Genomic DNA, 14,379 nt, shown 5'->3' on the forward strand with positions numbered 1-14,379 from the left:
GATCCAAACTTCAACACTAGAGAACAAGATCCAAACTTCAGCAGCAGAGATTACGGTCCAAACTTCAACACTAGAGAACAAGATCCAAACTTCAGCAGCAGAGATCACGGTCCAAACTTCAGCAGCAGAGATCACGGTCCAAACTTCAACACTAGAGAACAAGATCCAAACTTCAGCAGCAGAGATCACGGTCCAAACTTCAGCAGCAGAGATCACGGTCCAAACTTCAGCAGTAGAGAACAAGATCCAAACTTCAAGAGGCGTCGTCAACAGACGTGATTGCTCCTCATCGTTTGTCAGTGAACTGCAGAGCCTCGGATCCGTCGATCCTAGAGTAGATTTTGTGTGTCCCCCACAGAGAAGGACCACATCACATCTACCAGGAAGCAGCGAGCGTCTACCTCGTCAGGCACTGACTTTCACTCCACCGTGTGTGTGTGTGTGTGTGTGTGTGTCTGTGTCTGTGTCTGTGTGTGTGTGTGTGTGTGTGTGAGGGGTGGGGGGTTTTGTCCACTTGGCCAGCCTCCATCAAGGGCAACTCCCACTCACGCTCCCCCATCAAGGACAGCCCCCTCATTTCACCTAACCCCCATCAAGGACACACACACACACACACACACACCTTCGCGTCCTCAAGAATCCATTGATATTTTCTGCAATTTGCGACTCGCACTCCCCTTCTTTCATCTTCAAAGGAAGAATTCATCATAAACCAATGTTCAGTCTCTTCTTGCCCTGACGTAAGCTGTCTGTTTGAGCATCTAGGGAGGCGTAGTTGGGATAGAGAGAGAGAGAGAGAGAGAGAGAGAGAGAGAGAGAGAGAGAGAGAGAGAGAGAGAGAGATATGGCCAAACGCGCGATTACGCATCAGTGAATCGTCGCATTTATCCGCAAAAGATCGGAGCATCGAAGTAGCAGACAGTCAGGCGGGCGTCCGCTTGGGTAGGGGGAGGAGATGATAAGTATAGCTCTACGATGTTATAGTTCCTGCTGTCTTGAGGACTCGCACGTCGTCGAAGTCACAGCAAGGTGGAGGCCGGCGGGGGCCGTCTTATATTTAAAGACCAAGGGGGGCGCTGTGGGAGGCGCTGACGGAACAGGGAAGGAAGGATGGATGGGAGACACACGGCCAAACTAAGGAGCCATAACAGTCTTTAAGAATTAGTCCAGCTGGATCGGAATATCTCTGCGAGGCAAACACACAATGTCAGGCCAGTGTTTTCACAGGTTACATTGGTACAGTGAGTGCCCAGGAACGTTTGCCCATGTGTTTACCGGACCACACTCCCCGAGCGAACTCTTGTGTACATTGTGGTGCCAAAGGCCTCCCCCCCTTTTGTAAACTGGCCTCACAAGACGGTTACACGTCCAAGGAGCCACCGCTTGTGTAAACTGTCGACTCGTAACTATGGTATCAAGCTGTTTAAAACCCGGGTAGCAGGCAGGATGGTGTCTGTACGTGGCGAGTCGACTTGACACACACACGCTCTCACTTCCTCACGCATGTCCCACTTCAGGATAATGATGGCATTCGATAGATAACTCCACTATCCCCCTCAACTGACCCCCAGCCCCATTAGAGATAGATAGACAGATTCCCCCACCCCCACACCCTTACCCCCTTTTCCCCGCCAAGCCCCGTCAAGGACACCCTAAGGCCATCGGTGATGGGCTTCCCCCGCTCACGCAGCCCCATCAAGGACAGATATTGCCCCCTCACTCTGCCCCCGTCAAGAAGAACTTGTTCCACGTAACTCAGCCCCATCAAGGACGGATTCCCTTTCCCAGCCCCATCAAGGACGGACTCCCTTCCCTCTCCCCCCCACCCCCCATTCATCTGGCCCCCATCAAGGACAGACTCTCTCCCTCCCATCTCACCCAGCCCCATCAAGGATAAACTTTCCCCCCTCCAACCACCTTCAAACCTAACTAATTTAAATCAGACCTCCAAATAATCCCATTTTCGTGGGCGTTCCCTCCTAACGGTGAAATTTTCAATTACCTTAATGTTCGAACTGTGAAATGCTCAGTTACCTTAATATTCGAACGATGAAATGTCCAGTTACCTTAATGTTCGAACGGTGAAATGCTCAGTTACCTCAATGTTCGAACGGTGGAATGCTGTTACCTTAATATTCAGACTGTGAAATGCTCAGTTACCTCAATGTCCTGACGGTGAAATACTCAGTTACCTCAATGTCCTGACGGTGAAATGCCCCAGTTACCTCAGTGTCCTGACGGTGAAATTCCCATGTGCCTCTCACTCCACGGTTACCCAAAAGTTTGATAAACTCTGCAAATTACTCGGTGAGTCAATGGAGCGCAGGCCCCTCCCGACTGGAGCAAACCTCTGGGGGCAATGGTGAAGAAAATTGATGAATGGAAACATAAACTTTGTAATGTACGAGGATGTCAGGGGAAGATAAGTCGCGAGGAAAAACGTGATGGGGAGGAGGAGGAAGAGGAACAGAATACGACGTAGAAGAAGAAAGAAGGGGCGATAAAGATAAGGCACTGATGTAAGAAGAGAGAAACTGGCTACTGGCCAAAGAGACCTCCTTGAAACTATATATATATATATATATATATATATATATATATATATATATATATATATATATATATATATATATGTATATATATTCCTATGAGTCCACGGGGAAAATGAAACACGAAAAGTTCCCAAGTGCACTTTCGTGTAATAATCACATCATCAGGGGAGACACAAGAGAGAAATATAACAGTCAGTTGATATACGTCGAAGAGACGAAGCTAAGACGCCATTTGGTAAACATGTATATCAACTAGCTGTTATATTTCTCTCTTGTGTCTCCCCTGATGATGTGATTATTACACGAAAGTGCACTTGGGAACTTTTCGTGTTTCATTTTCCCCGTGGACTCATAGGAATATCTTGATCACGCGCAAAATTGTGATCCTTTCCAATATATATATATGTATATATATATATATATATATATATATATATATATATATATATATATATATATATATATATATATTAATGACTTCATTAATTCTCAAGACATCAGTCACTGAGATCAGAAACGCCTCCATTTACATCAAAGAAACATGAACGACCTGCAATGCAAATCTTATCATTAACTTCTTCGGATATTTCTCCCTTTTTTTTTTCCCCCGCCTCTCTGAGATTAAAGCCGACTCTGAGGAGACTGGACCGAGACTGAGCCGACTCGAAGTTGAATCGGAAGTTTTGATGTCAGTATTCCACTGAAGATGAAGTTCTGGGGGTCCGAGGCCCTTTGCCGAAGTCCTAGGAAAGGGGGGCGGCGTGAGGGTGGGGGGGAAAGTTGAGAGGATACCCTGACGAAGACAGTGGTAAAATAGTGAATTAATATTTGCCATCTTAAAGTATTTCAGATCTATTTTTTATTTTTTTCCTCCCTTGCTCTTCGACGAGTATTTGACGATGTGAAAACGAGTGATATGAGACCCTCTCTCTCATGTCATGATGAGGAGGACGACTGAGCGAGTCTTATATCCGATGAGAAACCGTCGCTGTAGATGATTGTAAAAGCATATGTCACAGTCAACCTTAACCTCCTCCCCTTTTATAGGTCATCTTCCCAACGCTCGTGTGCGTGTTTTCTCTCTTCTTTTATCGCATCTCATAACCTTACCTTACAAAAACAGGATTAAGGGATTTGTCCGCGGATCAGCTCGGCTGGTCCTCAGGAAGAAGAAGAAGAAAATAAAACTGACGAAGATATTTAGCTTGATTTTGATGTTCCCAGGAAAGACATGGCTTACACCCCTTGGTCTGGGGTGAGGCAAACGTGTACACTGTATGGCCGGTGGGATAAATCCACCAAAATCATTCCATATTTACTGGCTACATCTACGGTATGGAAGTACGGACTTACGGACGTGTGGACTGCAAATTATACGAAGCATGAGCTTATGACACAACTCATTTACATAACTAATCATGCATACATAGAGTGCACACGAACAGCGAAGGGAGTAAGGTTGTACCGTTGGGCATTACATATATGTGCTGTGTGTGTTGTGTACATACAAACAGCCAAAGGGGGTAAGGTAGTACTCTGGGTCACGTGGTACATGTACTGTGTACACACAAACAGCCAAAGGGGGAAAGGTGGTACTCTGGGTCACGTGGTACATGTACTGTGTACACACAAACAGCCAAGGGGGTAAGGTGGTACTCTGGGTCACTTGGTACATGTACTGTGTACACACAAACAGCCAAGGGGGTAAGGTGGTACTCTGGGTCACGTGGTACATGTACTGTGTACACACAAACAGCCAAGGGGGTAAGGTGGTACTCTGGGTCACTTGGTACATGTACTGTGTACACACAAACAGCCAAGGGGGTAAGGTGGTACTCTGGGTCACTTGGTACATGTACTGTGTACACACAAACAGCCAAGGGGGTAAGGTATTACCCTGGGGAACTACATGTACTGTGTTTACTGCGTGCATACAAACAGTCAAGGGGTTAGGAGTCCCCCAAGGGCACTACGTACATATACTGTGTACACACAAACAGCCAAAGGGGTTATGCTACTACCCTGGGGCACTAGATACTCCCCCTAGGGCACCACTGACCTGTCTGAAGTTCTGGGTGCATGAGAGGAAGAGGATGTAGGAGTTAAACAAGATGCTGGCCACTGTTGCGAGGACCAGGACAGCCGCCACCACCATCAGTGGCATGCTATCCCTCTCTCTCTCACTACACTCGCGTGCTACATTCGCGCACTACACCGCCCTCCGTTGTCCTACCCTTCCCCTCACCGGGCCATCGGCCCAACAGCCCCGGAGGGCAATGGGGTGGCGGGATCAGCGTCCTCGGCCTGGGCCGCACTCGACGTCTCTGGCCATCGTAAATGTTCTTCCTCTACACTGCTGACGGAGTGAAGCACCTGTATGCGCGGTGGCCGCTGCCGTCGTCGTCGTGACCTGACGCACCTGACTCGGGGACGTGGACCCGACCAGACCGACTGAGCTGACTTGACCTGACCTGTCAGGTGTATGACCTGAGCAGGCAGGCAGGCGAGGCGGGGCGTGGGTTGGGGGTTGTGGGAGAGAGAGAGAGAGAGAGAGTCAGTCAGTCAGTCGCTCTTAGAATGGTATGCCTATACTCAAAGCGTTTACCGTTTGTGTTTGGTTCTTCGAGAAGGACTTAATAATTCCTTCACCGGGTCGGGATGGACCTGTTTTTTCCGTTCCATTCTTACTGTTTCAGTGTCCTCTGTTCCTCCATTTCATTCCCCACGGTTCCCTGCGCACATCCTCTACGTCTTCGGTGACATCGTCCACTGCCCGTCACCCTGAGGGGAGAGAGAGAGAGAGAAAGAAAGATGAGAAACACATTATTTCCAAGGCATATTTCCCATCATAAGCTCCTACCTACCTACCTACACACACACACACACACACACACACACACACACACACACACACACAAATCGTTCGTATATTCATCTCACACGAACTTCCAGGGAATGTGTGAGAGGAAGATATATACAAAGCAGAACGTTAAACACAGTGGGAGACCCAGATGGGCGGTTACTGAGTGTGGTGGTGGTGGCGAGGCAGACAGACAGACAGACATACAGGTCTGGGGACGTCCCAAGCAAGAATATGGGGATATCTGGTGTTACCTGTAGATTAAGCGAATCAATATATATATATATATATATATATATATATATATATATATATATATATATATATATATATATATATATATATATATATATTGGCCGTCGTTTTCTGTTGGTCGTTGCCTCCTGTTGTTTGCCGTTGTCTCCAGGTTGGGCCCCTTTTACTTGTTTGTCACCTGTTGGTCGTCGTTTCCCGTTGTTCATTTAACTCCCGTCGGTCGTCGTCTCGTTCGTTCCTCCCGTCGGTCGTAGCTTCGTTCCTCCCGTCGGTCGCGTGTCTACCGTCGGCCGAGGTTCCTCTCCACCCCCTCAACCCAACCCACTGGAAGTGACCCAGATAGACCTGCCAACGCAGGCTAGGGTCGTCGTCGTCGTCGTCGTCGTCCCGGCCCGCCGGAGGGAGTAATTCGAAACTCTCGCTCTTAAAACTACTGAACCTAATTACCTTGGGGAAATATACGTAATGCAGGTTATAGCCGGAGCCATATGTATTTAACACTCTCTCTCTCTCTCTCTCTCTCTCTCTCTCTCTCTCTCTCTCTCTCTCTCTCTCTCTCTCTCTCTCTCACGGCAGATCCAGACGCCCTGATGTTATGGCCAAGAGTGCATTTATCCCCTGAAATTACCGTGTGTCCTTTTATTACTTTTTCTTTTTTTTCTTTCTTTTTTTTTTTTTGATTCGTGTCATCAGCCCATTATGCAAAGGTTTGGATTCCATGGCGTACAGAGGAGGATCCGATAGCCTGACGTGCGATTCAGCCGCTGGCAGTCGGTCGGGAACAGTAGTGAAGCACTTGGGTGCTAGGACGAGGAACCTCCTGAAGAAGGAGGCGAGAGCTGCTTCACCAGCGTTTGTCCCGACACCCACCCACTCCCTCGCCATATATGCCTCATTTCACCGTCCATACACATCTTCCTCCACCCACACATGAGACACTCCATCCCTCGCCGTATATGCCTCATTTCACCGTCCATACACATCTTCCTCCACCCACACATGAGACACTCCATCCCTCGCCGTATATGCCTCATCTCACCGTCCATACACATCTTCCTCCACCCACACATGAGACACTCCATCCCTCGCCGTATATGCCTCATCTCACCGTCCATACACATCTTCCTCCACCCACACATGAGACACTCCATCCCTCGCCGTATATGCCTCATCTCACCGTCCATACACATCTTCCTCCACCCACACATGAGACACTCCATCCCTCGCCGTATATGCCTCATCTCACCGTCCATACACATCTTCCTCCACCCACACATGAGACACTCCATCCCTCGCCGTATATGCCTCATCTCACCGTCCATACACATCTTCCTCCACCCACACATGAGACACTCCATCCCTCGCCGTATATGCCTCATCTCACCGTCCATACACATCTTCCTCCACCCACACATGAGACACTCCATCCCTCGCCGTATATGCCTCATCTCACCGTCCATACACATCTTCCTCCACCCACACATGAGACACTCCATCCCTCGCCGTATATGCCTCATCTCACCGTCCATACACATCTTCCTCCACCCACACATGAGACACTCCATCCCTCGCCGTATATGCCTCATCTCACCGTCCATACACATCTTCCTCCACCCACACATGAGACACTCCATCCCTCGCCGTATATGCCTCATCTCACCGTCCATACACATCTTCCTCCACCCACACATGAGACACTCCATCCCTCGCCGTATATGCCTCATCTCACCGTCCATACACATCTTCCTCCACCCACACATGAGACACTCCATCCCTCGCCGTATATGCCTCATCTCACCGTCCATACACATCTTCCTCCACCCACACATGAGACACTCCATCCCTCGCCGTATATGCCTCATCTCACCGTCCATACACATCTTCCTCCACCCACACATGAGACACTCCATCCCTCGCCGTATATGCCTCATCTCACCGTCCATACACATCTTCCTCCACCCACACATGAGACACTCCATCCCTCGCCGTATATGCCTCATCTCACCGTCCATACACATCTTCCTCCACCCACACATGAGACACCCACGATCCTCCTCTTTACACCATCACGAGCCAATTACCAGCCAGGAGGTTTTCAGTGTCCTGGGTGGAGGGGAATATTACCCTACAGTGAACCCATCCACTCCCACTCCACACACACACCCCAAAAAAATAATCTAATAAAGCCAGTTTTTTTTGCTGTCTCGCCACACCGTTATCAGCGAGATAGGGCGTCACACTGTTATCAGCGAGACAGGGCGCCGTGCGCTACGAACGCTTCCCGTGAGTAAGATTCTAACACCAAACACAACACAGTGAAGCTGTTGATAATAGGAATGATTCAAACAGCAACGTGATTTCGAGAAGGGGTATCATACGGTCCATGATATTTCATACTTCATCTGCTAAGATTACCCATAGAGCAGGTGGACCGACGGAGAGTTTAGGTAAGGGAAGAGCAGTTTCCCCTATCCACGCCCTGCGTCACGTTCCCAGGTGCACTTTCGTGTAATGATTACATCATCAGGGGGAGATACAAGAAGGAAATATAAGTCAGCTGATATACAACGAAAAGACGTAGCTGGGACGCCATATATATATATATATATATATATATATATATATATATATATATATATATATATATATATATATATATATATATATGTATATATATATATATATGTGTGTGTGTGTGTGTGTGTGTGTGTGTGTGTGCTGTACAGCAAGGGTTCCAGCCTGGAGAGTGTCCACTCTCATCTCCCTGTACGCCACACTGACGCTCCCCTCCAACACACGGGCATGTTCCTTTGATCTGTTCCTCTCCTTCACGTCCATCGATTTTTGTTTTACCCCCCCTTGCCTGCCTGCCTGCCTTTGCTTCTTTTCACTCAGCCACATTTCTTATCTTTCAGCCATTCTTTTCTCTTTTTTTTTTCTTCTTTTGGTTTGACCTCTCTCTCTCTCTCTCTCTCTCTCTCTCTCTCTCTCTCTCTCTCTCTCTCTCTCTCTCTCTCTCTCTCTCTCTCTCTCTCTCTCTCTCGGCATCCATCTTTCAGACACATCAAACGTCTCTCTTTCCCTCAGCGAGCGAGATTGTTACGTCAAGTCGGGTACTGTCATTCTTCCGTCTCTCCAGGTCTGGGTCTGTTTGTAAGTCATCTGAGGCGTTCACAACACCGGTAATCAACTGGCCATTCTCTAAAACAGCAACAAAAAACGGCATATTTTTTTTCTCTTCTCTCTCTCTCTCTCTCTCTCTCTCTCTCTCTCTCTCTCTCTCTCTCTCTCTCTCTCTCTCTCTCTCTCTCTCTCTCAGGCTTGGGGGGATGAGGGGGGGTCGTCTTGTTCGTCGTCTCTCTCCTCCTCCTCTTCACACACCCTCTGCAAGGGGAGGATAGATATATACACACCCACCACCTTCCGCTACACTCACGCTGCAACACAGCCCTGCATCCCTTACAAAGACATGCATATCTAATGCTCCCTCTCCTCCCCACACACACAAAAATATGATGGCCGTGCTCATGGATGGAGCAGGCGTGTCGTCGCGCCCTCGCCTCTCCTCAATTACAGACACCTTGCCAGGATTTCCATTTGCGGACCAGCTAATCTGGCATCCTCCTCCTCCTCCTCCTCTCTCTCTCTCTCTCTCTCTCTCTCTCTCTCTCTCTCTCTCTCTCTCTCTCTCTCTCTCTCTCTCTCTCCCTCTCTCTCAGGCTTGGGGGTTGGGGGGTCGTCCGTCGTTTTATTCGTCGTGGTAATATATATCTCTCATTATGAATCAAGCCAGCGGGGGTAATAGCCTTAAATTGTTGCCTCTCATCCTCGCGTCCTCCCTCGTCCATCTGTCTCCTCTCATGGCTTTCGTGTATCGTCATATGTATCCGTTCTCTTCTCTCCCTCCGTCTTTATCGTTCGTGGAAGTGGTGAGGGAGGGGATGGATGGATGCTCAGTGCTTGCGCTTGCCTGGGTTCAACTGACGTGAGGAAACTGGTGTATTTCTCTCTAACCTGCCGATCCCGATAGAGCTCCCGACCGTATATATCCTTCCCCGTGATTATGTTACACACAAGGCTTTCAGCCAGCACTGAGACGGCATCACGACACATGCAGCAGCGTGCTCAGCCCTCGGTCCGGTTCTGCACGTGCGCTCTCTCTCTCTCTCTCTCTCTCTCTCTCTCTCTCTCTCTCTCTCTCTCTCTCTCTCTCTCTCTCTCTCTCTCTCTCCTCTGTTGCTGGCTGAGGGAAAAGGTCCTCCTCAAACTTCCAAGACGGATCGTGTCTTGTATCGCTCGGCTGACCTGACGCGCTCGTTCGTTATCTAGGAAAACTGTCATGGGTATGGCAGGCCGGGCGACGTCTGTCCTAGGAATGGTAAGGTTGGCGACGTCTGTCCTGGGAATGGTAAGACGGGCGACGTCTGTCCTAGGAATGGTAAGGGTGGCGACGTCTGTCCTGGGAATGGTAAGGTTGGCGACGTCTGTCCTAGGAATGGTAAGGTTGGCGACGTCTGTCCTGGGAATGGTAAGACGGGCGACGTCTGTCCTGGGAATGGTAAGACGGGCGACGTCTGTCCTAGGAATGGTAAGGTTGGCGACGTCTGTCCTAGGAATGGTAAGGTTGGCAACGTCTGTCCTGGGAATGGTAGGACGGGCGACGTCTGTCCTAGGAATGGTAAGGTTGGCGACGTCTGTCCTAGGAATGGTTGGACGGACGACGTCTGTCCTAGAAATGGCCGGACGGGCGACATCTGCCTTTGAGCACGACGATACACGACCCTTGCCGAGGTATGATGGCCTGACCCTTCTTTTTTTCCTAACCTGACCCTTGCCAAAGTTAGGTCAAAGGCCGTTCGGATATCGAGGGTAACGTACCGTCGTGCTCCCAGTGATTAAAAATCCTCCGTTTCTGGGCCACTGTACAGTATGAGATCACAGTATAGCCTGTGTGTGTGTGTGTGTGAGGGAGGAGGGAGGTAAAATCCTCGCCTCCGTTGCTGTTACAACCTCCCTGGGGCTTCCGGAAGCCCTGGTGTCGTCGTGCCTCAGGCTTCCTCCCTCCTGGGCCTCCCGGAAGCCAACCTGAGGTTCTCCCGGTGGCTTCCGAGACCGGCGGACCTGGGCGGGGAGCCCCAGCGAGCCTGGGGAAGGAGGAGTGAGAGAGAGAGAGGGAGAGGGAGGGAAGGAGGAGTGAGGGAGAGGGAGGGAGAGAGGGAAGATCCCCTGTCCTCCCGGTGTTCGTAGTGTCTCTCAATAGCGAGAAATCGTGTTGGCCTTCACCTTGCCTGAGTCGGTGTCTCTCTTTCATCCAACTCTCAAAGTCTGTATGCCTTTTTTTTCCGTTATTTATCTCGTTATTTATCTCGTTACTCATCTCGTTATTTCGTTATTTATCTCGTTATTTATCTCGTTATTTTCAGTGGGTGTCTCGTGTTCTCTGTGGTCACTACAGATGTACGAAGCAACCCGTGTGTGGACCTGGGAGAACTCAGATATTTAAGATGGTCGACTTCAACTATTTTCTCTTTTTTTTTTCTCTCTTTATTTTTGATATCCAGTTTTACCATCTGAATCGAGACCCACGACCTGGAGGTTATTACCAGCTGTGTCCATCTGATTTTCCTTTTTCAACCTGTCTATCTATTTGTCTGTCTGTCTGTCTGTCTCTGAGGACGCGAGCTGGCGTTAAGGAAGTGAGGAGGTGAGGGGGGAAACGAACCATAATGTAAGGAGGGGAATCCACCTCATTACTTCCCCTCACACACACACACACACACACACACACACACACGCACACACACCTTTGGCTCACCTCTCTCCCTTACCCCTCCCCTCCCTCCCTCCCCCCACACGAGGCCACTACCACCACACACCACGGAAATAAACCGAGCAACGCCAGGTTAAGGGAGGAGGAGGGAGGTGGATCCTCCTCTCGCGACAAATAAAGAGGTTGCATTTGTCCTTCCCACCTCGTTGACTGATGGCCTTTACGGAGTGCTTTGTGTGTGTGTGTGTGTGTGTGTGTGTGTGTATGTATAGCTGTCTTTGTTCCCCCGGTAGGGTGCATATATTTAGCACTTGTGTGTGTGTGTCTGTGTGTGTCTATGTCTGCGTGTGTATGTAATTACCAATTTGTGATCAAGTACTTGTATTTTACGTGAAGAAAGTTCTACAATCGTGTGGCCACATATCTTGAACTTTCTGCCCCATGGAGTATCCTTTTTTTTTTCTCTAAACCAACGGTAAACTGCCAGCATTCATAGTTTACTTGTTTAGTCTACCCGCAACAAGCCACGGGCCTTACACGTAAACTGTACCTCTTTCAGTCCTCACTCACTAGCTGTTCGTCAGGGATCGGATCACTCTCCTCTCTTCTCTCTTTCCGTGGTGAACGACTCTGTACCCCTCACCCTCTCATTGTACCTCAGCTCTCTTAATTCTGGTGCCATCATAGTCACTCCTCTCCAAAACCTTGTTAATCAGATCTTTGTTGTTTTATGTTCAGTGGCCACACCTGGGGTTTTGTAGGGTCTGATGTTGAAGCATTTCCATTTCCATGAACTTAGATGCAAGTTCATTATTTACCACCGGTGGAATTTCCCCTATTTTTCCCCAGTTGTCCTGATTGGCACTGCGCTCTTGGCTGGACAGCCTGGAGGCAATGTCGACCTCAAGATCTCTCGTGTACGTCATTTCCCCGCTGGGTAATAATGGCGTCGAAAACCCTCTTCCAAGTACCACCGTAAGCTGACGTCATCGTCTTCATTCCTCTTGTGTTTGTGCCACGACTTTGGCATCATCCGCAAACATTAGTTGTGGTTTTTTTTTTAGGCACGAGACCATGACGTCACGTACACCAAGAACTGCACTGGGGCCCCGAGACAGAGCCCTGGGGCACCCCCTGCATCCTTTTACCCACTTCCACAGTGCTAGATCCTCAGCCCAGTGAGGGAGTCTACCCCCACCCGTTCCCTACCGAGGATATACTGCTTTTTTGATCGACCTCCGATGGGGTGCAGTGTGTGTGTGTGTGTGTGTGTGTGTGTGTGTGTGTGTGTGTGTGTGTGTGTGTGTGTGTGTTTACCCTTGACCCTAGTGTTTAAAGAACCTTTAGCCACGTCACAGGTGAGCTCCCCTTCCTCTTCCTAGCCATCAAGACGCTCTCCCTCCACGTCTTTCTCTCCATCTCTCCCTCCTCCTCCTCCTCCTCCTCCTCTCCCTCCTCCTCCTCCTCCTCCTCCTCTTCCTCCTCCTCCTCCTCTTCCACCATCATCACCACCTCCCCCTGCCCCAAGATCTGGGGATAATGAGGACGAACGTGTGAGGTTGACACTGTGAGTGGCAGTGAGGTAGGCTCATCCCCCTCCTGCCTGAGCACCCATCACCTCACACAATCCTGTCTTGTTTCTCCTTTACACCCGAGTTCCCCCTTACCCTCTGAGTGTCCCCCCTTACCCTCTGAGTGTCCCCTTACCCTCTGAGTGTGTCCCCTTACCCTCTGAGAGTCCCCCTTACCCTCTGAGTGTCCCCCTTACCCTCTGAGTGTCCCCCTTACCCTCTGAGTGTCCCCTTACCCCCTGAGTGTCCCCTTACCCTCTGAGTGTCCCCTTACCCCCTGAGTGTCCCCCTTACCCTCTGAGTGTCCCCTTACCCCCTGAGTGTTCCCTTACCCCCTGAGTGTCCTCCTTACCCCCTGAGTGTATCCTTACCCCCTGAGTTTCCCCCCTTACCCCCTGAGTTTCCCCCCTTACCCCCTGAGTTCCCCACGTTGCCCTTGGCCACTGTGTCTTAATGCCAGTCCTCTGTATGACACAGTGGCTCAGTTCTATTAAGTTTACTTATAAATTGGTCTACTTATAAAGTCGGTCTACTTACAAAGTCGTTCACATAATAACCACGTCACCTACAATTACTCTTGAGTGTTTATAGAGTTTGTCTCATGTCGTAATTTCTTTGTTATTATGTTAATTAATTTTCCTGTTCTAAGCTCCGTGTCAGGCAAGTTGAGTATAGCCACTGCTAAGGCACTGGAAGTGACCACTGGAGCAGGACAGAACAAACTGAAATGTATTTACCACTGAGGATTGTGGTAAAGGTCGTACACACACACACACACACACACACACACACACACACACACACACACACACACACACACACGGTACACGTGTTTTTCGGTTAAGCAACGGGACAACCCGATTTTAAAACGCTTTCCCCATAACACAAGAGATAGAGCTGGATTGGCTGTTGATCGTGTAGGAGTACCAGCTGCGTTGGCAGCGAGGGTGTGAGGAGGTGAGGTAGGTACTGGGTAATAGAAGGACCTGGTTGTAGGCAGCCAGCATACTCTCGTAGTCACTAGTCTACGCACAAGTCCCACCAGAAACATCGAAGTCCATCCAGCCTCTCCACCCCAGCCAGTCTCTCTCTCTCTCTCTCTCTCTCTCTCTCTCTCTCTCTCTCTCTCTCTCTCTCTCTCTCTCTCTCTCTCCCCGTCGTCCGGCTTAAGCAGGTAAGTCCTTGCCCCTCGAGCAGCCCAGCCACCTCACAGACACTCGGGGCTCAGGTGTGCACCAAGGGAAATAACTCAAGGATCAAGAGGATGTATAACAGATCCGGGCACACGCGGTGGGAGGGAGGAACAGTGAGAGGGAGGGAGGGAGAGGCACCCTTCAAGCAGTGGATAAGAGGCGGTCGACGCTGGGACAG

General features: G+C 49.6%; 1 protein-coding gene and 1 long non-coding RNA gene across 4 annotated transcripts in view; one reads left to right on the forward strand and one right to left on the reverse strand.

Moving 5' to 3' along the window:
- The window catches only part of LOC139753294 (uncharacterized), a 483,377-nt gene that overhangs the window by 380,058 nt on the left and 88,940 nt on the right, over positions 1-14,379 (forward strand). The gene's annotated exons all lie outside the window — the stretch shown is intronic.
- The window catches only part of LOC139753293 (uncharacterized), a 155,358-nt gene that overhangs the window by 66,516 nt on the left and 74,463 nt on the right, over positions 1-14,379 (reverse strand). For both annotated transcript variants that reach the window (XM_071669581.1, XM_071669580.1), the window contains exon 2: positions 4,612-5,333. In XM_071669581.1, the coding sequence (XP_071525682.1) occupies positions 4,612-4,716 (105 nt within the window). In that variant the 5' untranslated portion in view covers positions 4,717-5,333. The remainder of the gene's footprint in view (positions 1-4,611; positions 5,334-14,379) is intronic.

This window comes from Panulirus ornatus, chromosome 14 (genome assembly GCF_036320965.1).
Source record: "Panulirus ornatus isolate Po-2019 chromosome 14, ASM3632096v1, whole genome shotgun sequence".
Classification (NCBI taxonomy): domain Eukaryota; kingdom Metazoa; phylum Arthropoda; class Malacostraca; order Decapoda; family Palinuridae; genus Panulirus; species Panulirus ornatus.